Genomic DNA, 26,833 nt, shown 5'->3' with positions numbered 1-26,833 from the left:
CATTAAGCACTGCTTCCAACATAAAGAAACGTTGCTGGAAATGTGATAATTATATTTATACCAAAATATGACAAGAAAAACCGAAACACTTGGGAATTTGGTTTAGTCATGAGAAAGCCTCATCAATATGTTTTATTTGCTCCAAACATTAACAATAATACTGTAGTTTGTACTGTATATTAGGAGCTACATAAAGACATGAGTCACAGGTTTTCTTTTTGAACAGTATATCACTGTTATAAAGTTAAATTCTTGTATTGCAGTTTATAGCTGTGATTTCTACAAACCATGCATTTTAACAGTGAAAGGCTCTTCTGGTCTATGTTTGTAAGGTTATTTTAAAGTGAATGGCATACTTGGGTGAATCTCACAAAGCTTGTCAAGAACATGCTTAGATCATATTTCACCCTCAAAAATATATATTTTGCATTAAAAATTAAGCAATTCTAGGACCTTTAAGGTTGGTTATTTTTGCATTTTGGAATTATTTTTATGACAGTTAAGCACATTCTACATTCTCATCTTTTTTTATTTTGTAATTTTAATTATAGATTAATATTTTCCTGTATGACTTTTAATAGATAACCATAACAATTTTTCATTGCTGTAATGATAATTAAGAATTGTGATTTAGGATATCCCCTAAAGGTCCTAAAAAGGCTTACACTTTTTTATGCAAAATATATATATATATATATATAATTTTTTTCTTTTTCAGAACATCCAGCTGATACATAGAAATAATAATAGTCTTTACAAAAAAGCTTGTCAGAGAAACCTGTATTTTACCTTTATAATTTAATTCAGAACTTAAGTATCAGCACCTTCATGAAAACACCCCATTTGCAGGATGTGTGTCTTAGTTGTGTTGTAATTTCAGTGCAAGCGAAGAAAGGAGTCGCATATCAGTGCTTGCTGGTAGTATTACCATATTAATTAATTATAATTAGCATGTGTATATGAGGCTGTCATGCCTATATAAATTAATTTCTAATACTGTTCTTATCAATCATGCTATCAGGTATTTGATTGGTTATTCTACATAAACTGTTCCTTTTCAGAGTGATCTACACTCTGATTGGTTTATGTGTCCTATAGCAGACTGAACAGGGGTAGAACCAGCCCTCTGGTCGCATGCAGCACGGCTGCTGGAAGAGCAGAAAAATACAGTGCTGTTAAATCCACAAAGAGAAGCTGCACAGCACCCAGCAGTAACATCCCGACCATGTATCCCAGAAACAGCAGACTGTGCCAGTTGCCAAGAATCAGTGCCTTTGGTCCATCTGGGTGCAAAACACATAGGAACCCTAATAAGAGGGTACGTGTCACTGTCAGAGTGTAGTAAAGGTCAAAGGTTGAGGTATGGCCTCGCTCCGTTTGGGAGACTTTGGCTAGCCAGGCAAGAGAGAGGCTGTGGAGGACAAGGCTGAGGGGAGAGAAGACATACTCCAGCGGTTCCATCGCATGAATTCCTTTATATGCTGAAAAGACAAAAATAATTGCAATAAATGACATTAAAAAATGGCCTATTCCTCGTCACAGATATTTGAAACAATTATGCACTGAAAAAAATAATGCAGAAAATAATTTAATTAGAAATCTCTAGTAAATTTCACAGCAGGGTGCATTTTTAGCACTGTTGGTTCCTTAAGTATTTCTTTTAGACATTTTGAGAATATTCTTAAAGACCAGATGACTTTTAACAGACATTCTTTTAATGATCCTGGAATAATATTCATATAACTTTGAAAAGCACCTTGTATGAACATCAGTCATAGTTCTGAGAATGTTCCCTGAAAGCTGGGTAACAACTTATGAGCTCACAAGAGCTGCTTTTAAAGGTTTATATATTACCATTTATATATTATATGCAATAATTTTTACCAGACTGTTGCAAAGGACAGAAAGCAACATCAAATTAGACATGAACAGTGTACCTGTGATGGTGACTGAGGCAAAAGTGAGCACTGTCAGAAAGCAGGAGACATGGATGGAGCCTGGCATACTCAGTGCAAACAGGTGACCCAAGCTCACACTGACCATTGGGAGGAAACGGGCGATTAGCGGGAACAGGCCAGAGTGGGAATAGGCTTCAGCCCATATGGCCAGAACGCACTGGATGCTCCCACAGACCGCCGGCACAAACAAACGCTCACCCAGCCTCAGTGAAAAAGGCTTCAGGTGGATCAGCCCCACACCGTGCAAAGCTAGCAGTGCCAGGAGATTTAAAAATACCTGATTGGAAGGAAGCAAAAGCAAGAGGAAGTTAACATGCCTAAAAACACACTGGAGATTAAAACTTGCACAGTGCCATCAATAACCATAGAGTTATATACCACTGACTTTTCATTGTGTACCTAAGAAAACCACTTTCAGAGGATAATGATAAACATAAATGATAACATGACATTTAAGCAGAAACAGTTGTATCACACTATTTTAAACAACACTTGACCATTTTTATGACTATTATACATGCAGTTTTATGACCACATTGAATACATTGAATATTTGTCACACAGCAATACTACTGAACTGAAAAAGTTAACTGCAAAACAAACAAACAAAAAAAAAACAGTGAATTTTTGAGAAAAGGCATACAAATCTGCTCTTTCCCTTGTATATACAGTAGAGCCAATGCAGATTGTGAGATTGCATAGAAAAGCTGGGATTCAAAATCTAATTTAAACTTGGAAATAAACTAAGGTTTAAGATTTTAAAATGATGAAACATTATATATATTTCACTAGTATTCTCAGTCTTTGAACTCACTTTAGACATACATTTTAACCTGAAATCTTCCATTTGTCAGCCCCTGATATTCCATTTGCATCTTGAACACATAGCCAGCCATAACATTCAAACACAAACAGTAAAACAACTCCACCAGTTTAAAGTCCTCGTCATAACACACCTAATGATTATTCAGAGAGCTGCCCAGGCTTGTGCTTTACACCCTACAAACAATCTATGTACACACTGAGATATACTTAACACTGATCATATGATATATATGCACAATTCTCTTTAAGAGTTTACATAATGGTCCATTTGACATCATCCTAAAATAATACAAATTGACATATCATGTTTGAATGGAAAATTGTCCACTGAATAGCAACTTGGCTGATAGAAATATATAGTGTGACTTTAGAAAACATGGAATGTAGCAGAAGTTATGTATAATGTAGACGCATGTAGAAGTTGTCCGGACAATGTTTATGCTTTTTTGACCATATTAGAGCTTCCCTTTAATTTTCATTGTGTAAAACAGCAGCTTAAACAAACTGCAAAATTTCTTTATGAGAAAATGACAGAATTGTTTATCTTTTTAAGCTTTGCCTTAAAAAAAATCTAATCTCTTCTGAATAACTGAATTCAATTATATACTTTAAAACCAGTCTTATTTTATTGAGATTCTATTTATAATATCATTCAGATACTGCTATAGTATTTATTAATATTTTAAATCAGTTTTTATTTTTATATTTTCCATTTTCATTTTCTTAAAATTTTAGTAATTTTGTTTCATTTTTCATTCATTTTAATTTTTTTTTTCAGTTTTAGTGATCTTATACATAATTTTAAACTAAATTAAAATGATAAATGTTGCTTTGGCAATTAGCTAAAAAAATGTATATTTATTTCAGTTAACTTTTTTTTTCTCCAAGTAACAAAAAAAATTAAAGGTTTTAGTTTTAGTTAAAGGTGCAGTTGGAGATCTTGGAAAATGCTTACTGATAGCGAAAGTCCCACCCTCCCTGCAATCGCTGTCCAAAGACACGCCCCCTTGAGCGCATATACGCTCACAGACCAGAATATCAGAGACAACATTACTACAATAGGCCAGGTGCGAGGCTAGAAATGTTTAAGTGGGTGGGCCTATATAAAACTGGGTGGGCAAAGTATAGCATATAAAAACTGCATATCAAATTGCCAACAGAAAATACAGCACAAAGATTCAAAACACAACACTACTAAAGCATTTAATAAATATATTTTAATTCCAACTTACTTATACAGTACATTATTAAAATTACAAGTTTTATCTATTAACCGTACCTGAGTAGACGAAAAGTTAATTAATACTGTACCAAATGTATTTCTCATTGGTAATGCGAGGCATTGCCAAACGTTAACCAATGTTTACTATAAGTAAAGCATTAAGTTAGACGATGAGGCATCGCAGATGATCTCATAATTAAGTGTCTCAGTTTGTGTTCAAAGGAGATATCGAGGACCACAGAAATGAGTGCAGCTGTAAATATGCAGTTCATTGTGGAGAAGAGAAGCTAGCACAATGTTTATTTTTTTTCCCACAAAGAACGCATCTATTTAGCGGATTAAACAAGTGAAAAGTGATGTGACATTCAGCCAAGTATGGTGACCCATACTCAGAATTCGTGCTCTGCAATTTAACCCATCCGAAGTGCACACACACACAGCAGTGAACACACAACCGGAGCAGTGGGCAGCCATTCATGCTGCGGTGCCTAGGGAGCAGTTGAGGGTTCAGTGCCTTGCTCAATGGCACCTAAATTGTGGTATTGCCTGCCCAAGATTCAAACCCACAACCCTAGGGTTAGAAGTCAAACTCACTAACCACTAGGCCACGACTTCCCCAAAGTGATGGCTTGACCCCAACGTGATTTGAACACACAACCTTCTGATCTGGAGTCAGATGTGCTACTATTGCGCCACGAGGATAACAATGTACCTTTGGCAATATGATGCTTTAAACACGTTTGGCTCAGAAGTTTCTAATCTATAAATCCATCAACTGCTGGTCTGGTTCATTTGTAGGCAGTCCGGATTCAGTGCTAAGACTTACATTTTATTTGGGAACCCCGCAAAAATACTTTTTAAATACTGAATTCATTATGAGGTTTGTTTCACTATTTTAAAATTAAACTTTCAAATATAGGACTATTTTCAAACGTGCGTGTCCTCACGTCGTTAACATAATTGTGGGTGGGACAGAAACTGACCAATCATTATTTTGAGTAGTATGGTACTGTATGCAGCCATAGGAAGAGGGGAATTGACCATGAAAAACTCATGTTAAATATATTTTAAAGCACATATATAAAGTTATAGAGAAACTATTCATTTATAATTATTTTCTTTTGATAAAAAACATTCATCTGGAAAATTACCAGCTTCTCACTGGGTGAATGGCTTGAAAATGGGTGGGCCTTTGCCCACCTGGGCCCACCCGTAGCTTCGCCACTGCAATAGGCTACATCAGCAGTTCCCAATTCCAGTCCTCAGACCGAACGAACATTTCTTGGTCCTACGCCTTCCACAGAATATATAAATACAGATAAATACATTTAGACCACTTACCTTAATGAATGCTATCGGGATTTGAAGAGATTTTCAACCAAGAATAACAAAAAATGTTTCTGAAGACAATCACCTATTGCACCTTTAACTATAACAACCCTATTTTAAAATACCAAGAGCTTTCTACCATGACTCCAAATGTCTTAGAAAGCCAGGAAAATCCTCTGATCGTTAGTTATATAAGGCAGCTTTAAAATTTGCATGTTCAATATTATAAAACTGACAAATAGTTGATAAAGATGTAGCTTTGTGGGCAAGGTACCTGTATGAATGCAAGTGGCACCGCATAAGGATAGTGATACTGGGGAAGGAAGATCCTGCTTACAAAACTGTGTAGATTATCTGCCAGAGCATACACAATCACAGCCACCAGGGCCGCGATGACCAGCAGAAGTGGCACCAGAGGTTTACACACTTCATACACACAAACTCTCAGAGAATGCGGCGTATGCATCTGCCACCATGCCGAACTGAAACACACATAGACAGACAGTACATTGATTAAGCCTAAATAGTAATTTTTACCCCTAAATCTAAGAATATCACATTAACCCCTGGTTTCACAGACAGGGCTTAAGACTAGTCCTAGACTAAAATGTAAGTCTGAGCTGTTTCCACTGAAATAAACTTGCACTGACTGATCTTAAAAATATATCACTGCTTTTTTAGTTTTAAGATGCACATCGGTAATGCTTTTTTCTAAGCATGTTTATAAAAATTACTTAAATGTCCTAATTGATCTATGGTCTAATCCTGGCTTAGTCTAAGCCCTGTCTGTTAAACCGGGCCTAAAGGTACTGAAGTAATATAATGGCTTAATCTCACAAGCATTAATGATAAAGATGTTCATTTATGCCTATTGTTCCCAGCAAATTAACAAGCAAGTATTCATATTCATATATTTTAACTGAGCTTTGTGCTCATTAAAGCTTTCAGTCTCAAATAAATTTGTTCTCACCATCTGGACACCAGATTTTGCCAGGGGTCCATACTAGTGGTCCACCCACCCCAGGACCGGTGGAGTGGAATATGTCTTTTTATTTTATTTTATTTTAACCCCTTTACAGCATCAGGACTTGGAGGACGGATGTAAAACTACCTGCACACAAGCAAAAAAAAAAACTATTTTTTTTAAATCAATAAATCAAAAGCTGCATAAATAGGCTATCATGGAGTACACTGACCATTATTTTTGCCCAGTGTAATCTTCATTTCAGCCATTAACACAAAAAACGTTGCTATATGTCCTGTTTTGTCCTGTAATAAGTAATGCAAATTAGTATTGTATGTGTAAAACACAGTTCAAATCTTTTTTAAAGTTTGAACTTTTTTTTAAAATAGAAAATAACAGAATAGACCTAATAGAATAGAACATTATAACAAATTATAAAAACATGATTAAAAAAGTAAGCCTTTAATCATTTATTTTCCCCCCATGTTTTACTACACAAAATAGTAAAATAAAATCAAAACAAGTAAAATAAAAATAAAATATCAAAACGATAAGATAGAACAACTCACATCGTTTTATCGTCATGAGATCGTTATTCCTCCACGGACTGACTGACTGAAACCTGTTAAGTCTCTCATGAGGGACAAGCACGAGTGAACTTTGACCCCTCTCACCCTGAGAATGTAAAAATACGAATTATTTGACCTGACTGTCGTCGGTGAGAGGTTTTTTCTCACCCGTTTATCCTGGATTTAGTCCTTTCGTTTCCCCTCTCTCTCGTCTATTGAGCGCAGTCAGTGTATATTTTTGTACCTGAGATAAGACTCTGGAGGTCAAGCGGAGTTAATGATTGAATATGTCACGTTGCAGCATGAACGCGCATCACGTTGTTTGGTAAATATTTTCTCATTGCCGAAGCGGTTATGAGGTTGTGTACCAAACACACACAAAATTAACCAAGCTGGTGATTAACAATTTTATTGTTTTAAGCGTGTTAAAATATATTGTGTAGTAGGAGAATACAGGCGATTTCTAAAATGCTCTGGAACCTCCAAAATGTACTGGTTTACTGAAATTGTATGTTATGCTTGAAAGTTAACATGGCTTCCGTTTGAACTATGATAAAATGAATGCATCGTAACAGTGTAAATAGAACATCCATTAGGTCTATGATTAATTAATAATAATAGGACAAACATTTAAACATGAGGGTATTTTTGTGGCTAGCAGCTGGATCCACAGAATAAATGAAGGAATGTGCCGAGGAAAAACAAGCACATTATACTGTATACAGGTTTGTGAGAATCATGGAACAGACAGTCGATGCAACATCACCATGGCAACCCAGCACTTATTACTCAGGTCAAATATCAGTGAGAACATATCGATATGGTGACATCATTGTAGGCTATTGTGGAATGGCATAGTGATGATGGTGGGTCAATAAATGAAAGGACATTCACCCCAAGTCATTATTTACTCACCCTTATGTCATTCCAAATATTCTAGAAAAAAAAAATGGTTCCACTCGGGCTGTATGAGATAGTATTTTGTAGCTAGCAATACACTACCCATTAGAAAAAAATTTATAACATAGTGTTCCTGTAGCTTAATGGTAGAGCATTGCATTTAGCAAGCGCAAGCCGCAAGGTTGGGGGGGTTTGAATCCCAGGGAACAGATGTTAGGAGAAAATTGTTAGCCTGAATGCAATGTAAGTCACTTTGGATAAAAGTGTCTGCTAAATGCATAAATTTAATTACTGTAAAGTTTTTGTAAAGAATTATCTTATGCTCACCGAGGCTTAATTTATTTGATCAAAAATACAATAAAATATTATTAGAATTTAAAAAGAAGTGTTTACTATTTTAAAAAGTAATTTATTCCTGTGATGGGAAAGCTGAATTGTCAGGACTTTTTGATCCTTCAGAAATCATTCTAATATTCTGATTTAGTGCTCAATTATTATCAAATTATTGTTGGTGTTTAAATATTAATAATGGTTCTCATTATTATCAATGTTGAAAACTGATTCATGCTGCTTAATATTTTTTTGTAAATGCTGACGCATTCTTTGATGAATAGAAGTGATTTTTTGAGATAGCAATCTTTTGTGACATTATAAATCTGTGTTACTGTAACACTGTGTTAAAAGTGTTACTGTTTTTTAAAGCTTATTTAGCCCAAACTTTTGAATGGTATTGTATCATGATACCCCGCCTGCCCAAAAATTAAGCAGCAAAACTGTTTTCAACATTGATAATAATCAGAACTGCTTCTTGGGCACCAAATCAGCATATTAGAATGATTTCTGTAGGATCATGTGACACTGAAGTCTAAAGTAATGGCTGCTGAAAATGTAACTTTGCACAGGAATAAATTACATTTTAAAATATATTAAAATGTGTAATTATATTTTACTATTTTAAATTTCTGTTGTCATTGCATTTTTTATCAAATAAATGGAAAGCAACATTTAAAAATTCACAATTATTCCAATCCTTTGACCAGTAGCTAAATTTCGCCCAGAAAAAAAATGGTTTGGTTTGTTTAGATAAAGAAACTATTTGTATTATATTAAAAATATGTATGCATTTTGTTATTTGACTTTTATACCCAAGTGTCTGCGTGTGACATTGACCTGTCATGGCCAGCTCACCCCCTGCTCATGTAGAGCACTTTACTGTCCCGCATTACCCCGGCAACCCACTAAAATAAGGACCTGACAAAGAGGGAGGGAGAGAATAGAATGGAAAGAAAAATTATTTACACGGTGACATGCGGAGAACGATTTAACAACCACAGGGATGTAAAAATCTACACACATTCCTGACTTTTTTGGTAGATTTTGGATGTATCCGAGCAGAGAAATGCTGTAGGCAGTGTGTATTTTGCATGGTGCTGGTTTGAGTGTGTGTATCAGGATGGTTGCATTCTCTCTCTAATCCTTTGGGCCCATAGAAAAGAGAGAGAGAGAGAGAGAGAGAGAGAGAGAGAGAGAGAGAGAGAAAGAGAGAGGGCTTTGGATCCCGAATGACTGTGTGTAACTGCTGATTACATATAGAGTGTTTACACATCAATGGCTAAAATTCTAATGTTTTATGTTTTTGTGTGAAAGAGCTTATCATTCCTACACTTCAAGAAAATGCAAATATAGAAAGAGGTTATGTGACCCCAGGTGTACAACCTCCTGAATGCTGAAGCGGGCCATCCTTCACTGCATGATCCCTATTGTACTAGACTGCCACTCTGCAGAGAGGTAACAGTGATGCAGATAAACACACGTTCAGTGAAAGGACTGTGAGTGGTTCTGTTTTTTAAGTTTAATGGTAACTAACTAGTGTGTGTGTGTGTGTGTATACACAGATATAAGCAGAGTCATCTGGTCACAGCCCGTGCCAGTGTGACGGTGATGCATCCAGAACTGGGCTGTGTGATAAGCTGTGTTCAGCTGCAGGAGTTTTCTATAATAATAATAATACATTTTTATAAATGATGTTATGTTATATAATATATTTATAAATCAATATAAATGCATTATTTATAAATATAATTTATTATATTAAATAAATGGTAATAATAATAATATAAACAAAACGTTATTGTAATACCTTTATTTTAATTGATAAATAAAAAATATATTTATCTATATTATTATATTTTAAAATATATTTTATAAATTGGAATGTTATAATTTGTTAAATTAATATAAAAATATTATTTATAAATACAATTTATAGTATGTCAAATAAATGACAATATGTGTAATAGGTAACACCTTATTTTGATAGTCCACTTTAGACATTTTACTAAATTATTATTATTAATATTATTAGCCTATTATTACAAATTAAATGATTATTATAAAAGGTATGTTTATGTAAATATAATACAACTATTATTATTTTGTTTATCTTCATTATTATTATTATGTTGATTGGGCAGTTTTATTAGATTTAATAATAATAATAACTTAGTATTATTTACAACAATGAAAATAATGTTACAATAATGTATAATTATAAAATAATATAATAAAATACAATAAAGTACAAATATTATGATAAATATTTAAAATAATAAAGTATAACTATGGATGTATATGTGGCTTTGTGCTCTAGTTGGCATGCGCCGACTCTCGACCTCTCCAGCTGTTGCTTCCAGCTGAGTGCTTTGGGAATGGACCCTGTAATCCTCCAGGAGGGCTACTCTTTTCACTCTCTCTATCCTTTTCTGTGCACCCCTCGCATGGTCCTACTGTAGTCAGAGCATCGCTCCCTCACCATCTATCCCTCTGAAATACTGGAGGGGGCGCTGTACCAGGGCTCTGCACATAACAGGCACATATGACTACCGTATCATCAAAAACCTCCACATCACACATGTGGTCAGTGCCACAGCTGAAATCTCAGATGCTTTCCCGGGTGTTTTAAGCTATCTTTGGCTACGGCTAAGTGATGACGCACAGCAGGATCTTCAGCAGACCTTTCCAGAAGCTTCTCAGTTCATTGCTGAGGCTTTGCGGCGGACACCAGAAAATAATTTGACAGACTGAAGAAAAGCTTTGTTCATCATATGATGACTTAAACACAAACATCCATTAATCTGACACAAATGGACGTCTGTGGATGGCCTTATTCCAATAAGAATGGAAAACGTAAAATAGAATGTGTCAGGGAATACTAGTGAATATATTTTATCATAAGCCAAAGAAAGAAGACAAATATCATTATACAAATGCTATTTTTCATATTTGTTCTAAACTAGCAAGATTAAGGTTCAAGTAGGAGGAGGGGGTAAAAAGCAAAAAAGTAATTGTTTTTGATGTGATTTCACTGTTTGAATGGGTACAAAAAGGATGCCTTTTTTAATTCTAGGATGAGGGACTAAAGGTGACGAAATGTATTTGTGTCCAGATTAGGTTTGTAATGATATGAATGTTTTGTTTTTAAGCTTCTTCCAATATAGGAGAGAGATCTATTGACAAAAAGGCAATAAAGTCAGTAAAAAACAAGTTTGAATCAGTGGAGAAAACACAAACAGCACAGAACATGCACAGCTGCCCTTTTTCTGCCCTTAAAGATTTACACTGAGGAAGAAAAGTTTGGAATCTCACAGGAGCACACCAAATTCATTTTAGTAGAAGAGCCAGATGTTTGGCTAGTGTTGCGGTGACAGAGTATTACGAGAAATCATAATTGATAAAAAAAAAAAAGAAAAGAAAAAAATAGACAACTCTCAAAGGATTGTGTTAAAATATTTCTTATTTTTATTTTGTAAATGAGCATTTAAAAAATACAGAATTTTTTTTTATTATTATTTTGAAATGCTTAATATCTTTTACACGTATACACTGAGTGCAATAAACTGTCATTATCACACAAATGTGTGCCATAGTGTCTAGATTATGCGATGGTTTCACAAACAAAACAGAAAAAGTACTTAAAAAGTATCTTTTATAGCTCAGTGTTAATTTGGAAAGCAAAGGTTGCATTCAGAATTGAAATCAGAGGGAGTAACTTTAAAGATAAATAGCAGCTGCCACTTTATTTAACTCACAATAAATCTCAGACAGTTGCTAGAAATCAAAATGAGAGGAAGCAACAGAGAAAGACAGAGTGCTAGAGGAGAAAGAGAGAAAGAAACATCCACTCCTTTTTTTGCACAAAAAAAAAAAATCCATCTTGAAGTAAAAAAATAAAAAGACCTTTTTTTTGGAATGTGAGGTATGCGCATGCGCAGTTCAATTCCTCCTGGTTCCATGAGTTTGGAAGAGTGTGTGAGAGTCTGCACGTAGCTCAGCGGAATCCCCGCCGCCAGAGGGCGAGAAAAAGAGCAGCCTCTCGGATCGATAAAGCCCAGCTTCACACCACAAGCGCGTCGTAAACAGTTCTTTATCTATGCTGAGCTCCTCATCTCATCAGCATCATTTGAGCAACATCTGGATCGATTCACTGTTTCTCTGCGCGCGGTGACAGCCTGAAAGGTAAGAGGATATTTACTTTCCAACCTCTTTCAGGAAATTTCGTTTGGTTTATTGTTAAAATATTTATTGTTGCAATGCTTTTTTTCCATCGGTACAGCAAAGGGAAGTTGATACATAATACCAGCAATACAAACATAACTTCCTTTGATATTTAAAACTATGATATCTAAAAAGAGTTGAAAAACTATTTTGTTGTGAAAATGTGGCGCACGTGCAGGAGTTTATCTTGCACTCATTCTTCAAAGTACACAGTAATATAGTCACAATAGTGATTGAATCTTTAGGAAAAAATAGTTCCATGCCCTTTAAGCGAATAGATGTCAGACTTCGGATTTAGTTTTTCAGATGTGACTAGCTCTTCCAAGTTTTTATTTATTTAGTTTTTTCTTATAAACAATAAGTATGTGCTCTAAAATGGAACTGGGCAAGTCAAATGAACATTACATTATTTGCAGCATTGTAAGCTGCGAAATAATGTTACACAACGTTACAGTGTTTCTCTGCGTCAAGCACGTTTCATGGACAGACACGCAGCTGCAGTGAGTAGAGTGTTCCGTGTTTTAGTCCCATCTATCCTGCTGCACAGATTTTTTTTTTTTATATCTTTTCTTTTGGCATCTGTTAGCCTATCTGTGAACTTTGAAGAGCTTGCAGTGCGGTTCTCGAGTTTTCGAGGGGGCGGGGCGAAGACGTGGCAGTTCCGTGGCTGTACACCCAATGAACTGCGGTCGGTTTCCATACTGGACCCTCACGAGCTCACGCACTCCACTAGGGTCTGTCCTGGAATTATGCAGGACCTTTTTAACAAGTGTATGTAACTTGTAAGAAATTAATTAATAGTGCTGTAATCCAAGTAAATATTTATATAAAAAGATATGTAAGACAAGTAGGCCTATGGGCAAAACTGTAAATGGTGTCTAAAAGGATGGGGATGAAAAATTAAAGTTAGCCTTTGCTTGAAAACTGACAGTGAGTGAGAACTCATTTTGATATTGTGATGATATTGATTATTGACAATTCATCAAAAACACTGCTAATACTTGTTTCAACCTGGCTTTTGGTTAAAAGGATATTACAAAAGATTAACAGGATAGTGATAGTAGCATAGAAAGTGATATTAAGGGACACAGGAAACAATAATGAATTATCAGTAATATTCTCAAAAAATAAATTGAAGTTTGATTAGATGAAAGTAAAAAAGAAAATCTGAAAAGTTGTAATTGCAATACATTATTGAAATCACAAAGTTCCTTAAGATTAGGTTTAAGTTTTTATTTGTATTTATTAGGTTTAGGTTTAGGTTTATGAGGTTTAGAGAAGAGTATTCTGGGAATTAGTTCTGACTTGATTTCCCTTGATCTCTTTGAATAGTCAAGAAAGTTGACAATGTTCTAATGCTAGATGTTACCTTTGAAAGTCAATTATTTGATTTAAGATTTTAATTTATATGTAGATCTTTCTTCTCTATGTTGAGGCATGCAAGTTCACATGCTACATTGTATCCTTCATGATGATCTTAAACCCTTCATCTTATTTTGACATGTGGCAAACCAGTAGTTTATGTAAGATGCCTGTTGGTTCAGACAGGTTCCTTCTGCAGAGCACATGAGCAAGCACAGCAGAGCAGGTCCCTTAAGTGCAAAACTTCTGCATATTTCATGTGTCAGGTGCTTTTTGCATACCATGACACATCTGCAAAATATTAAACTCTGATATGCATTAAAGATGCACATTTGTAAATGATAATACAAGAGGTGCTTATGATTTTGTGTGTAACGGCTTTGTGTGGATCTCTCAGTGTGTGTAAGTTTAATCAGTATATTTGTATAATGAGGCATTCTCTTTGCCCCGAGGCTTTCCCCTGGTCGCTGTAGTTGTCCTTTTTAACAAACAAACGTGAAATCTTGTTTATACATGCTCACACTGGCTTAAGCACACAAAAGGGATTTTCCCACAGGGCTGGTGTGGTGCTCTTTGTTTGCCATCTGGATTCCACCTTTGTGCCAAAATTCTGATCCAGCAGTGCCCACTCTGCAGCCACATGTATACAAAATGGGTGTGCACTGGGGGTTATGGCAACCAAAACCAAATTTATCAATGTATTTTCAGTGTGTTAGTTGGTTCAGTAATGCATTGTACTTTCCCTGAGAGTTGGCTGTCGTATCTGATTGTGTTAACACCTAAAAAGGAAGATTATTATGTTTCTTTCTTGACATCCTCAGGAAGATGCATTGCACTGTGTTAGATGCATCCAATATGAAACTCTCTGTTTCTCTCAGGATGGCTTTGTGTTGGTTCCTGTTGAGTTTCCTCTTCCATTCCCTGTATGCCCACAATGACTTCTTCACTTCTATAGGTGAGTTGATCTTCCATGGTTTTGTTCTGAACTGTATCCATTAGGCTATATATCATGCCAAACATACGAAACTTGCAGGAAATGCTAGGGGTCATTCAAAGATAGCATTGATTGTTTTTTCTTTTTCCTTTTGCAAGCTATATATATATATTAAGCATTCAGAAAAATATTGAATTTGACTTTTTGACTTGTAGGTCAGATGACAGACCTACTGTACACAGAGAAGGACCTGGTGACATCACTTAAAGAATACATCCGACAAGAGGAAAATAGACTAGAGCAGGTCAAAGAGTGAGTAAATTCACTTTCAACATGTCTGTCTGCTTGGGGAGTTGAGATTGTCTTTTGCCTCACAAATAACTAGACAGCTGGTGAATATTCTGCTTCTTTTCCGGCAACAGCTGGGCAGACAAACTGGACTCACTGACAATCACAGCCACGCAGGACCCTGAGGGATACCTGGGGCACCCGGTCAATGCCTTTAAGCTGATGAAACGACTCAACAGTGAGTGGGCTGATCTGGAGAGCCTGGTGTTGAAAGACACTGCCAATGGTTAGTGACAATGAAAGTCTGAAATAGTAATTAGTGATGGGCAGAATAATATTATACATCTCTTTAAAAAGATATTTATTTTTATGTTGGGCTACTCCTGAATGTTTCCGATCTCTCTCTCTTTCTCTCTCTCTCTCTCTCTCTCTCTCTCTCTCTTTTTGCAACGATTTTGTATCATGAAAAGCATTATACAAATAAACGTGATCGAACTGCATTGAAACTGTGAACTTTTTAAAATCTCGATCAGAAGAAGCAAGGGGCATGTTACCTGTCAGAGGAAGTCCTTAGTTGCTAGCTTTTAATACTGTTCTTCGACTATTTAGTTATTTTTTTGGAGCACGTCTTATCAAAGAGTGTCTTAAGTGGAGCTTTTATGTATAGTGTTCCTGTGGCTCAGTGATAGAGCATTGCGTTAGCAGCGCAAAAGGTTGTGGGTTTGATTCACATGTTAGGTAAAAAATGTTAGCCTGAATGTGCTGTAAGTCGCTTTGGATATCTAACCTTGTTATCCCCAAGATAACAAGCATCTCTTCCCTGTTTGTTCTCTTTTGTAGGGTTTATTTCTAATCTGACCATCCAGAGACAGTTTTTCCCAACAGATGAGGACCAGACAGGAGCAGCCAAAGCTTTGCTTAGATTACAGGACACATACCAGCTGTCTGCCAACACCATCTCTAATGGAGACCTGCCTGGTGAGCGATCGTACATGTCTGTGTGTTTATGCATTCCAGACTTTGCATTTCTTTATCAAGTACATCACGTTATTACAGTCTGTGTGAACTCTATGAGAAGCAACATGCTATGTCTGTGATAAGTGGCATAGATATCTCTTTGAAAATTTTTGTAATGTTCCTATGGGATAGAGTGATAAAACCTGTGCCATTTAAAAAAAATATATATATATATATATGAAAATGCCAGTGGCCAGTTGTTACAATCCATCTTGTTTACACCTCACCTGAAAGTAATGTTTGTTTCAAATGTGTATCCACAGATGGTTATTTAGAAAAGTAACCCTAGTTGTAGCATAATGGTTGATTGACATCTGAGAAGGCGGTCATTTGGGACAGCAGTGAAATAGACATCTTAAAAATACCATCATAATCATATTAGTTTCATTACAGTAAGAACAAAGAAAGTCAATATATGACATTTAATTCTTGAGACCATTTGTTTTTGTGTGTTCTCGCTGGTGTGACCTCAGGTGTTGTGCACAAGAGCCGGATGACAGTGGCAGACTGCTTTGAGCTGGGGAAGATTGCTTACTCTGAGGCAGATTATTATCACACAGAGCTCTGGATGGCTCAGGCCCTCACACAGCTGGATGAAGGGGAGGAATCCACCATAGACAAGGTCACAGTCATGGACTACCTCAGTTATGCCATCTACCAGCAGGGGGAACTAGAGCGAGCCCTCGGGATGACCAAGAGGATGCTAAAACTAGGTAAAAAATCGAACTAATCATTAAAAGCTGCATTGCAGAACTTTAAAAATGATCCAAAATCAATTACTGAGCAAGTACATAATCAATCAGTGTTCAAACTAATGTTGATGTTGAAATCTGAGAACAAAGTATAATAATAATAGTAATTTGAATGGTTTGACGTGATCCGAGCTATCTTTGCTGTTGAAAATAACAGCACTGGCCAAATGTAATCTTTAGAAAATCTTAAAATAAATATTAATGTTTTATACATTATTATAACGCTCTCATGTCTATAGCATTTAAAATGTAGCCTTTAACACTAATTTAAAATGAGTTTTACTTTTAATGTTTATTTTTGATTTGTTTAGTTAAATCATTATTGGCTTGTAGGGAACGGCCAGAAGAGTTTGGTTCCAAAACGCGATAAACGGCATTTAAAAAAATAGTGTTTCCACCAAAATCAGTATTATATCTGGTCTGTATTTAAAAGTTAATTTTTAATTTTACACAAAATGCGATATTCAGGGAGTTATTAGGTCATGTTTTCTCCCTTTTTTCCCAAACTGCGACAAACACCAGTCTCCCTTTTTAGCAGAATGCGATATATCCTCTTAACCAATCACAGCGCACCACTCCACACACTACAGACAGTAATGACGACGCTTTGAATACACCCGGCATCCTAGTTTTCCTCAACTACTTTGTACTTTGTGATCAACAAACAAGGGCTGCACACTAAATCGCATGTGATTGTCATGCGCATCTTGTCAGTAAAGCCGATTGTGTGATTAATAGTACCGGTAAATCTCCATCACGTGCTTTCAGATGGAAATTATTCAGATGCATTTAAAGGAACACTCCGACTTTTTGGGACTTTAGCTTATTCACAGTATCACCCAGAGTTAGATAAGTCCATACATACCTTTTTCATTTCTGTGCGTTCTGTAAGTGTTATTTGACGCACCCACCGCTAGCCTAGCTTAGCACAAAGACTGGATGTTAATGGATACTGATAGCATAGTAATCCCAATAAGTGACAAAATAATGCAAACATTTTCCTATTTACATGTTGTGATCTGTATAGTCACAGCGTGTACAAATAACAAGGCTATATGAGACAGAGACCATTTTTAATCGTATAAATACTGGGAACTATATTCTCACTAGGCGTAGGAGCACAGCTAACGTTACTTGGGCGGAGTGGCTACTTGGGCGGAGTGATTAGCGCTGCACACGAGACGCCCTGTTGATAGTTCCGTAAACAAAACAAATGTGACTAATGCTGCGTTCCAGGCAGGTTTTTGAGGCGGTAAGTCACGATTTCAAACCACGACTCACGACTTTATAGCGTTCCAGGCAAGTCACGCCAAACTTCCTGAGCGCAAGCAATTGTAGCTAGATTATTAATTTTATTGCAATGTTATATTGTCCTAAAATCGTTTTTTTAACGTGCACCACTTGCGTAAACACTGCATCCATAGGCAATATTATCCGTAGAGGCTGCCATAGTTGTTTCGCAGGCTATGTGACGTCAGAGTTCGTAACTCGGAGTACATCTATCTAGTACGAGTTCACGGGTGGGAAGTCACGGGTTTGACTGCTGTTCCAGTGCAGTTTCACGGGTAGAAGGTTGGAAAAACACGGGTTACGGGTTGCCTGGAACGCGGCATAACTAGCTAGACGTGACTTGTGTTCATGGCTGACTTTGAGGAATTGTCAGACTCAGAGGAATTTTACTGTGTATCAAACCAAGATCCAGAACCATACAGTTTTGAGCCAGAATACACAGACGAGGAGTTACAAACTTTGGAAGCTGTAAGACGAAGGGAGAATCAGAACGAACACGGACTGGTGGTGTAAATGTGGAACATGACAACCTATGCCGACACAAACCGAGTGCCTTTGTTGTAATGAATGGGACCGGGTATTACCATCAATGTCAAGGCTTGATGACAATCAAAATATTTGCGTCACTACCACGGAAGATTTCTCTGCCCTAATGCACCCGGCAGTTGTCTTTTTTTTCCCCATTGTGACAAGATCAACTGGAAGAAACGCCCCATGCCGAGTGAACCTAATGGTCAGCTATCCACCAAGTAAGTGGTTTTGTTATAATGATCATTCATGGTTTAATGAAATTTTAGTATAGCCATTGCATACAGTGTGTCACAATAATAACAATAAAGGGGATACATGGAGCCCCTATTCACGTAATAGTGTCACTACTAAGGTTATATTACATTAGCATGGCACTGTTACAGTATGGCTAATGTTAGTCATCTCAAAACATAACGGAACACTTACCGCAGTAACACGTGATCCAATTTGTCCTGTCTTTATTATCGATGGGATGGCTGTATCCTGTAGTACACGTTTCATGGTCCGTGTGGCAACTTTCATTTTTCAAAATAGTCGTCTACAGTAAAATGTTCAGAGCAAACGAAATACTTCGTGATGGTGTTTACAGGTGTGTTTGGATCTGTCGTTTATGAGCGTTTTTGGTTGGAATTCTATGAAACATCATAGTATTACCTGGTCTCCCCTGTTTATTGTCGCAGTTCTTTACAATACAGCGAACACCCATGATTGTACACTATAAATCTACTATTTATTAATTGCTGACTCTATTACTCCAACTCTGAGCGAACTCTCTTCTCCTCACCACGGTGCGTCTTGTGTGCTGCGCTAATCACTCCGCCCAAGTAGCCACTCCGCCCAAGTAACGTTAGCTGTGCTCCTATGCCTAGTGAGAATATAGTTCCCAGTATTTATATGATTAAAAATGGTCTCTGTCTCATATAGCCTTGTTATTTGTACACGCTGTGACTATACAGATCACAACATGTAAATAGGAAAATGTTTGCATTATTTTGTCACTTATTGGAATTAATATGCTACCAGTATCCATTTACATCCAGTCTTTGTGCTAAGCTAGGCTAGCGGTGGGTGCGTCAAATAACACTTACAGAACGCACAGAAATGAAAAAGGTATGTATGGACTTATCTTACTCTGGGGGATACTGTGAATAAGCTAAAGTCCCAAAAAGTCGGAGTGTTCCTTTAATACACAGAGCCATAGATCACTGACAAGCTACGCTATATTGCGGTCATTAGATGAATCGCATTCGATTATGAACGAGATATTGCTTAGATTTTTTGTGTTTTTATTAATGCCATTTATGTTTTTGTTAATACAGCACATAGCACTAGTCATCTCAATGAAAAATGGCAAAGATTAATGCACTTTTGGAAGTTGAATCTTAAGGGAAATGTCATTTTGGAATTTCTGTGGTCTAATGGGATATTGTTGTTCATATTCTTGTTCATGATGAAATTTTATTTTATTGTTGTAATTAATTTATAGCATTAACAAGATGACTCGAATTCATGTTGGAAGCGATAAATGATGAATGTATTTTTAGTCCAGTGCATGTAAATAAGATTAGTATTGACCAGAGGCTGTCGTATGTGGATCAACTTACTATGTTGTGTATTTTCAAGTTTATTTGAGTGAATAGGACCTGTGGCTATTACCTACATAGAAAATAACCTTGCCTGGGGTGATGATTACTATAGTTTGAACTAACTTGCCCTAAAGGGACTTTCATGACATGGAAATGATGACTGATGGCAGTAAAATATGTTTTGTTTTTCTAACTTGTAACTGCTTTTGTGTGTGTGTGCATCTCAGACCCGGATCACCAGAGGGCCAATGGGAACCTAAAGTACTTTGAGTTCCAGCTGGAGAAGCAGAGAAAGCCAGAGTCCGAGAAGGAACAGGAAGATACAAAAAAAGAGAAGAAAGTGCTGGACAAACGTGACGCTCAGAGGAAACGGTCCAAAGACCCTCTGCCAGAGAGGAAGAAATATGAAATGCTGTGCCGAGGAGAGGGAATCAAACTGGTGTGCAGAAGTTTTAAAACATGTTTTGTTTTACTCTTCACATGTTTTAAATTCTCGCTGATTTTTTCTTTCGCTTTTTTTAACTTGCAGACACCCCGCAGACAGAGTCGACTGTTTTGCCGTTACTTTGACAACAACCGCAATCCGCAGTTGCTTTTGTCTCCAGTGAAGCAAGAAGATGAATGGGACCGCCCACATATTGTTCGCTATCATGACATCATCTCTGACAGTGAGATCAAGACAGTGAAGGAGTTGGCAAAACCCAGAGTGAGTTGTGCTTTCTCAGGTTATGCTGTTTTTTTATTATTATTAATTTGAGTTTTTCTATTTAAAATGCAAATAATGACATTTTCAAAAAATTTTAGATACATATTATACATTTTGATTATAATTTTCTTAGACAGTGTCTTATATATGTGAATCTCAACAACCTAAAATCCTATTTAGAGATTTAGGGTCTACTGTAGGGGTTTTGTAAATATGAGTGAGGGCTGAATATGGTATACAGGAGCCTGTATAATTTTTATCTGGCTCCTCAGCTCCGTAGGGCTACTATATCCAATCCCACCACGGGCGTGCTTGAGACCGCCCCCTACAGGATCAGTAAGAGGTAAGGCAATCACTGTGCGAGTCTAGAACTCCTCCAGCAAAATGAACCGTCGTGCCCTATCCGACCCGCAGAATCTGAGAACTCCTTAGCAGAAACAATGTAAAACATAGTAAATCCTAGATCACAATTGCTCAATTAATTGCTATTAAAATTTATATTAGATAACTAAAAAAAAGTTTTAAATGTAAAATTATTTTCTTTAAAAGTATAGCATACTGAAATTTGGAATCTAAAATATTTCAGTTAATCACTAATAAAATTTGCATCCATCCAGTTTTTAAATGATGAATCAATAAAATTATATTTTTATTTTCTTTAAAAGTATCATTAATAGCATACTGAAATCTAAACTCTAAAATGTTTCATATCATGTTAACAGGCACTAGCTGTGACTGTATTTTTGTAAACACGCACACTAGATATTGCTTTCATGCTGAGGAGTTGTCCGCCCTGCTTTGCTGTCTTTTTGTCATACGGTGCTGGATTAAAGAAAGAAAGAGTAAGAAATTCTCTACTTTGTTACTTTTTCTTGCAGTCGTTGTCATGTGGTCTGTGCAGAGGGTTGAACAGGGACAGAGTGATGTGAAATTACAATTTGAAAGTTTAGGATTTAGTAACTCATTCATTTATGCTAATAAATATGACTTGAGGAGTCAAAACTGATTTAGAATTTGGCATCGTTGCTGGTGTACAGTTCTTTCCCTGCTCTTTATATAGCTTAATCAGTTCCGAAAATTACATTAAAGTGACCTCTCTCTCTCTCTTTCTCTTTCCCTCTCCTTTTCTCTTCTCTTCTCTTCATTCTTTTTATTTGCATTTTCTTTGTCCATGTTTTTGTGTGTTCTTGCTCCTCTTCCAACCTTTGCTCTCTCTCTTTCCTCTTTGCTTTGTGTAATGGTGAATAGCTAAAGCGAGCAACCGTGCACGATCCCATTACGGGAAAACTGACCACTGCCCAATACAGAGTCTCCAAGAGGTAAGGGATCAAAAGGTAATAGGTCAAAACATCCTATCCAAAATCATAATCATCTTCATCATCTCTAGAGAGCCCCCTTAAATTCATACTGTGTTCGGATACTGGATTAAGCCCAAAAAATCCAACCTTCAGTTGGGTGTAAATTAGCTGTAGAAGGTTTGGTTACCCACTTTCACAGGCTACAGATGTTGGAGTCTTTCTTCTACTACACTCCAGTTCATATTTTGACTATTTGAGAATAGATAAATAAATAATTGTGGATGCACACGTACAGCACAGCACCTTGAGTTTCTGCATGACAAGCTGCTGGAGTCTGTGACCTAAAATATCTTTTTTAATAGAGCTATACATAGTTCTGTTGTCTCACTCGCATTTCCACCCACACCAGAGTGGTTTAACTTCTCCTAGTTATTATGAGTGTGTATGTTTGAGAACTCACGTCTCAGCTTGGGCAGACTGGGTGGAGTCGCTGGAATACTCAAGGCTTCCTTTCACATCAAAAGCTTGGAATGTGTTGGATTTTGAGTTAAAGACTAAATATATTAAAATAAATTATGTGTACTCTACCGTTCAAAAGCTTGTGTCAGTAGGAGTCTTTTGATTTTTTTTTAATACTTTTATTCAGCAGGGACACATTAAATTGATAAAAAGTGATAGTAAATGTTTATTTATAATGTTCTGTTTCAAATTAATTCTGGTTCACCAAATCAGTATATTAGAATGATTTTCTGATCGATCATGTGACTGACGACTGGAGTAATGACTGCTGGAAATTCAGCAATGCCATTACAGAAATAAATTGCATTTTTAAATCTATTAAAATAGAAAAACATTAATTGTTTTAAATTGTAATAATATTTCACAGTATTAGTGTTGAAAAACATTTTAAAAAAATCTCACTGACCCTAAACTTTTTAAAAGTAATGTGAATGAAATGCAATTATTTGGTTTATTTAATCAGTGTTGTAGGTATCAGTTAGCAATGACTTCTTGGGGAAAACATGCTAAAGTTGAATGTTTTTGCTGATTTACAGTAGCCGAGGGGTCTCTCTCTCTCTCTCTCTCTCTCTCTCTCTCTCTCTCTCTCTCTCTCTCTCTCTCTCTCACTCTCTTGAATAAATTCACTGTTGCTGATTTCCTTTACTATGATATTCATTGTGAAGAAAGAGTGAACTTATTTTGCTGACTGCTGTCTCCTGTTTTTAATACTGTTTTCCACTCTTCACCTGTTTGTCCGTTTCCACAATCAAACATTTTCACATTCATAACTAAATCAAATCAATTAAAACGTTTTATTGCACGTTAGAGATCTTTTCACCACAGACATGATGTAAAAACGTCTGAAAATGATTCATGTGCATGTTGTGGCATGTGTTTGGTCTATTATATAAAATGGCATTTTAATGTTTCATTTTTTTTTTTCAACTTCACTCATTTTCCTCATTCTAGCGCTTGGCTGTCTGCATATGAGCATTCTACGATTGAAAAGATTAACCAGCGTATCGAAGATATAACAGGCCTGGAGATGGACACAGCAGAAGAACTGCAGGTAAGAGAGGCTTTCACATAATCAGCCGGTAAAATTCTTTTAGCTTAATGGCACATTCACGTAACAATAATCGACCCATTGAAATTTTGCTTTGTTGAAAATGTTGTCATAATCAATTTTTTTCATCTAAGGTTGCAAATTATGGAGTTGGCGGTCAGTACGAACCTCATTTTGACTTTGGAAGAGTGAGTACCTGTCCTTCTTTCACAGATAAAACCGACACGCATATCAGACCTTTAAATCAGCAAAGAATTATTATATTGTTTATATACACAACTGTTCAAAGGTTTGGCGTCGATGTATTTTTATTCAGCAAGGACACATTAAATTGATTAGAAGTAACATTAAAGACATTAACAATGTTATATAAGATTACTACAGTATTTAAAAAAAAAACCTTCTTTACATCAAAGTATACTGAAATGTATCACAGTTTCCACAAGAATTAAGCAGCACAACTGTTTTTAACACTGATAATAATAAGAAATGTTTCTTGAGCGCGAAATCAGCATATTAGAATGATTTCTGAAGGATCATGCGACACTGAAGACTGAAGTAATGACTGCTGAAAACTCAGCTTTGCCATCACAGTTAATTTAAATTGTAATCATCTTTCACAATATAACAGTTTTTGCTGTGTTTTTGAGTAAATTAATGCAGACTAGATGAGCATAAGCTTTTTTTTTTTTTAACTTTTAAAACAATCTTTCAGAAATCTTTAAAACTTTTGAACAGTAGTTTTTTTATATGTACAGAAAGATGAACCAGATGCCTTTAAAGAACTCGGAACAGGAAACCGAATCGCCACTTGGCTCTTTTATGTAAGTGACCTGTTTTTCACATGCATACACTTTATACTGTATAACACTGTCAACACACACTGTTACTATGATATATCATACCGTTTCATGGTCTTCAGCATGATCTATATGATGTCTGATTTTTATAACTAAATATGCTTGTTAAAATGCTTGCTACAAATTGTGATGTAAAATTATACATATGCTGTACGGTACAATCATGACTTTTAATATGTTGCAGATGAGTGACGTGTCAGCAGGCGGCGCTACAGTCTTCACAGATGTCGGAGCAGCAGTATGGCCTAAAAAAGTGAATAACCATTAACAATAAATTTTCATAATCTGTAAACTTAGTTGATTCATTTTACTATTCACTCTCTTTGGTTGTTATCTTTCAGGGTACAGCAGTGTTCTGGTATAACCTTTTTGCCAGTGGAGAAGGAGACTACAGCACAAGACATGCTGCCTGTCCAGTATTAGTAGGCAGCAAATGGGGTGAGTCTGTAGTAAATATGGCATTTATGTATTATTCTCTTAATTAGTTGAGAAGCAAGTATGTAAAATTTATTCTCTCCTCCTGTTCTTTTCCTCCAGTATCAAACAAATGGATACATGAACGAGGTCAAGAATTCAGACGGCCCTGTGAAATCTCAGAGAATGAATGATAAATTCCTTTCTTCTTTTATTTCCTGTTTAGTGTCATGGTGTCAGTTTTGGTCAGTATGGGATGAGTGTCTGTTCAAGGAGCGAATGACTGTGCATAAGCATATGCAGTTTTCCTATTGCCGTGCTCTACTATCCAAATATTAAACTCAGAAATGTTGTGAGGTTTTTGGGCAGCACATACTGTACCATGACCATTTTAGTTTATTTATTAAGAATTGATTTTTAACTTCTGTCTTGTCTTAACAGACCTCAATTTTTTTTAAGTCTTTCATTTAAACCACTGAACAACCATAAACCTTCGTGTAACTGTTACAGGAACACAGCAAACTGCAAGACCAACCTTTTAAGACCAAAAGATCTGTTACAAAAATATGTTTTACGAATCCCTGAAACAACTACAAAAGTACCAAAGAGTATTTTCTTCATTCCTGAGGCCAGTGCGAACAACTTTAATTTGTATTTGTTGTCTTTTTTTCTTCTTTTTTTTTTTTTGTTGTACTCGTGCGGATGGATATGTGATAGTTTTCTACAGAAATAAATTCTATGCTCTCAGTCTCAGTTGTCTTTTGTTTGCCTCAGTTTATAAGTATTCATGATATGTGTGAGCACATTTAGCATGATGCAAGATGGTCTGGAGAAAAATGCTGTTGACTGGCCATTCTTGAAGTCATTCTGAGATTGATTTTCAAGCAGTATACAGTAACAAGTATGTCTGACTGAATAAGGAATCTCCTATTGCAAATTGCATTATCAGCATAACAATTTAGGTTAAAAGTTTAATGAAAAATGTGGTATTTTCCCCTTTTGCTTTAATGAGCATCACTTGAGCTGCATGAACTTCATTTGTGTAAAGGTAAACCTACACATATTAAAATACACATTCTCCAGCATAATTTGAAATTCAATAAGGAAACCTAATAATAAAAACAAAACTCAACAATAATATATCCACAATATTAACAAACTTACATATTTGACAATAATTAAAACACAAAGCTTCAAAACGTTTGTTAAAGTGACAGTAAGCTTTATTTTACCCCCCTCCCCCATTCTGACTGCAATGGTGTAGTCCAATTTCCTGTTCAACCGGTGAGAAAAGAGACATTTTCTGCATAGGCCTGATTGTAAAATTTGAACTCTTTTGCTAAGTTAAAGTAATATTCAGTTTTTCAAAGGAACTGAATATTACACCACACCGTTCAAGCAACTGCCATTAGCTCTTTATTTCCAGGCAGACCTCATTGGGTTGGACATCAAAAGGTAAAACAAGTGTATTACCAGAGCCTGCCCTATATAAACACTTTTTAAAGTTACTTTGATCTATGAAATGACAGCATAAATTATTCATTCCTAAAATTAACTTTTTAAGAGAACACACACACACAACAGCTTGAAGCTTGCTTTTTACTTATTTATTTACTTTAATTTGAAAAGATTTGTCTGTGTGAGTTATATATGTTCCCAGACAGCAACATAGTGTTGGCCCAGATCCAGCCCACATCTGGCCAGCGTGAAATTCATCTGGGCAGACACTTGTTGCTGTCAGGGAATATTGTGAGTTTAGGCGTGACTCCAGTTGTTAAATGTAATGGAGAAGTTTGCTTGTCTGTTACATTAACGTTAAAATAACGATTGTGAGTGTTGTGGGTGCCGCGGGGGGAAGGATCGAGAAGAGGTCATGTGACCCATCAGTACTAATTGACTGCCGCGCG

The 26,833-nt window shown here is 36.1% G+C and overlaps 2 protein-coding genes and 1 long non-coding RNA gene across 7 annotated transcripts; 2 read left to right on the top strand and 1 right to left on the bottom strand.

Annotated features, from left to right (window-relative positions):
• Positions 1-530: 530 nt before the first annotated feature.
• Positions 531-7,065, bottom strand: LOC132111453 (uncharacterized). Its single transcript, XM_059518757.1, has 6 exons — positions 6,868-7,065; positions 6,531-6,603; positions 6,305-6,445; positions 5,609-5,816; positions 1,938-2,235; positions 531-1,481 (listed from the first exon to the last, which is right to left on the bottom strand). The coding sequence occupies exons 3-6, from the start codon at positions 6,334-6,336 to the stop codon at positions 1,093-1,095; spliced, it is 927 nt and encodes a 308-aa protein (XP_059374740.1). The 5' UTR covers positions 6,337-6,445; positions 6,531-6,603; positions 6,868-7,065; the 3' UTR covers positions 531-1,092.
• A 27-nt stretch (positions 7,066-7,092) lies between these two features.
• Positions 7,093-11,474, top strand: LOC132111454 (uncharacterized). The gene is made up of 3 exons (XR_009424808.1): positions 7,093-7,192; positions 9,417-9,555; positions 10,605-11,474. It is a non-coding gene; the product is annotated as an uncharacterized LOC132111454 (long non-coding RNA).
• A 637-nt stretch (positions 11,475-12,111) lies between these two features.
• LOC132111452 (prolyl 4-hydroxylase subunit alpha-1-like) lies at positions 12,112-25,673 on the top strand. Of its 5 annotated transcripts, none has more exons than XM_059518755.1 (15): positions 12,112-12,274; positions 14,562-14,638; positions 14,833-14,929; positions 15,040-15,191; positions 15,746-15,883; positions 16,396-16,635; positions 20,309-20,520; positions 20,611-20,787; positions 21,060-21,130; positions 23,556-23,655; positions 23,787-23,840; positions 24,411-24,476; positions 24,697-24,765; positions 24,854-24,950; positions 25,050-25,673. In XM_059518755.1, exons 2-15 carry the CDS (start codon positions 14,563-14,565, stop codon positions 25,118-25,120), a joined length of 1,620 nt encoding a protein of 539 aa, XP_059374738.1. In that variant the 5' UTR covers positions 12,112-12,274; position 14,562; the 3' UTR covers positions 25,121-25,673. The 5 variants fall into 5 exon arrangements, with proteins under 5 accessions (XP_059374738.1, XP_059374736.1, XP_059374739.1 ...); XM_059518753.1 differs by having other exon boundaries at positions 12,113-12,282; XM_059518756.1 differs by lacking the exon at positions 12,112-12,274 and adding an exon at positions 12,970-13,092.
• Positions 25,674-26,833: the final 1,160 nt, after the last annotated feature.

The sequence above is a fragment of the Carassius carassius genome, chromosome 31 (genome assembly GCF_963082965.1).
Source record: "Carassius carassius chromosome 31, fCarCar2.1, whole genome shotgun sequence".
Taxonomy (NCBI): domain Eukaryota; kingdom Metazoa; phylum Chordata; class Actinopteri; order Cypriniformes; family Cyprinidae; genus Carassius; species Carassius carassius.
This window is presented reverse-complemented; position numbering and strand designations above follow the sequence as displayed.

Excerpts from the sequence above, each read along its gene's own strand:
- LOC132111453 (XM_059518757.1), bottom strand. The coding sequence starts at position 6,336 with ATGGACCCCTGGCAAAATCTGGTGTCCAGATG. Across the intron at positions 5,817-6,304 it reads CAAAATCTGGTGTCCAGATG|TTCGGCATGGTGGCAGATGC; the intron begins GTGAGAACAAAT and ends TGTGTGTTTCAG. Across the intron at positions 1,482-1,937 it reads TGCCTCAGTCACCATCACAG|CATATAAAGGAATTCATGCG; the intron begins GTACACTGTTCA and ends TTGTCTTTTCAG.
- LOC132111452 (XM_059518752.1), top strand. The coding sequence starts at position 14,539 with ATGAAACTCTCTGTTTCTCTCAGGATGGCTTTGTGTTGGTTCCTGTTG. Across the intron at positions 15,192-15,745 it reads GTTGAAAGACACTGCCAATG|GGTTTATTTCTAATCTGACC; the intron begins GTTAGTGACAAT and ends TCTCTTTTGTAG. Across the intron at positions 24,477-24,696 it reads TCGCCACTTGGCTCTTTTAT|ATGAGTGACGTGTCAGCAGG; the intron begins GTAAGTGACCTG and ends AATATGTTGCAG.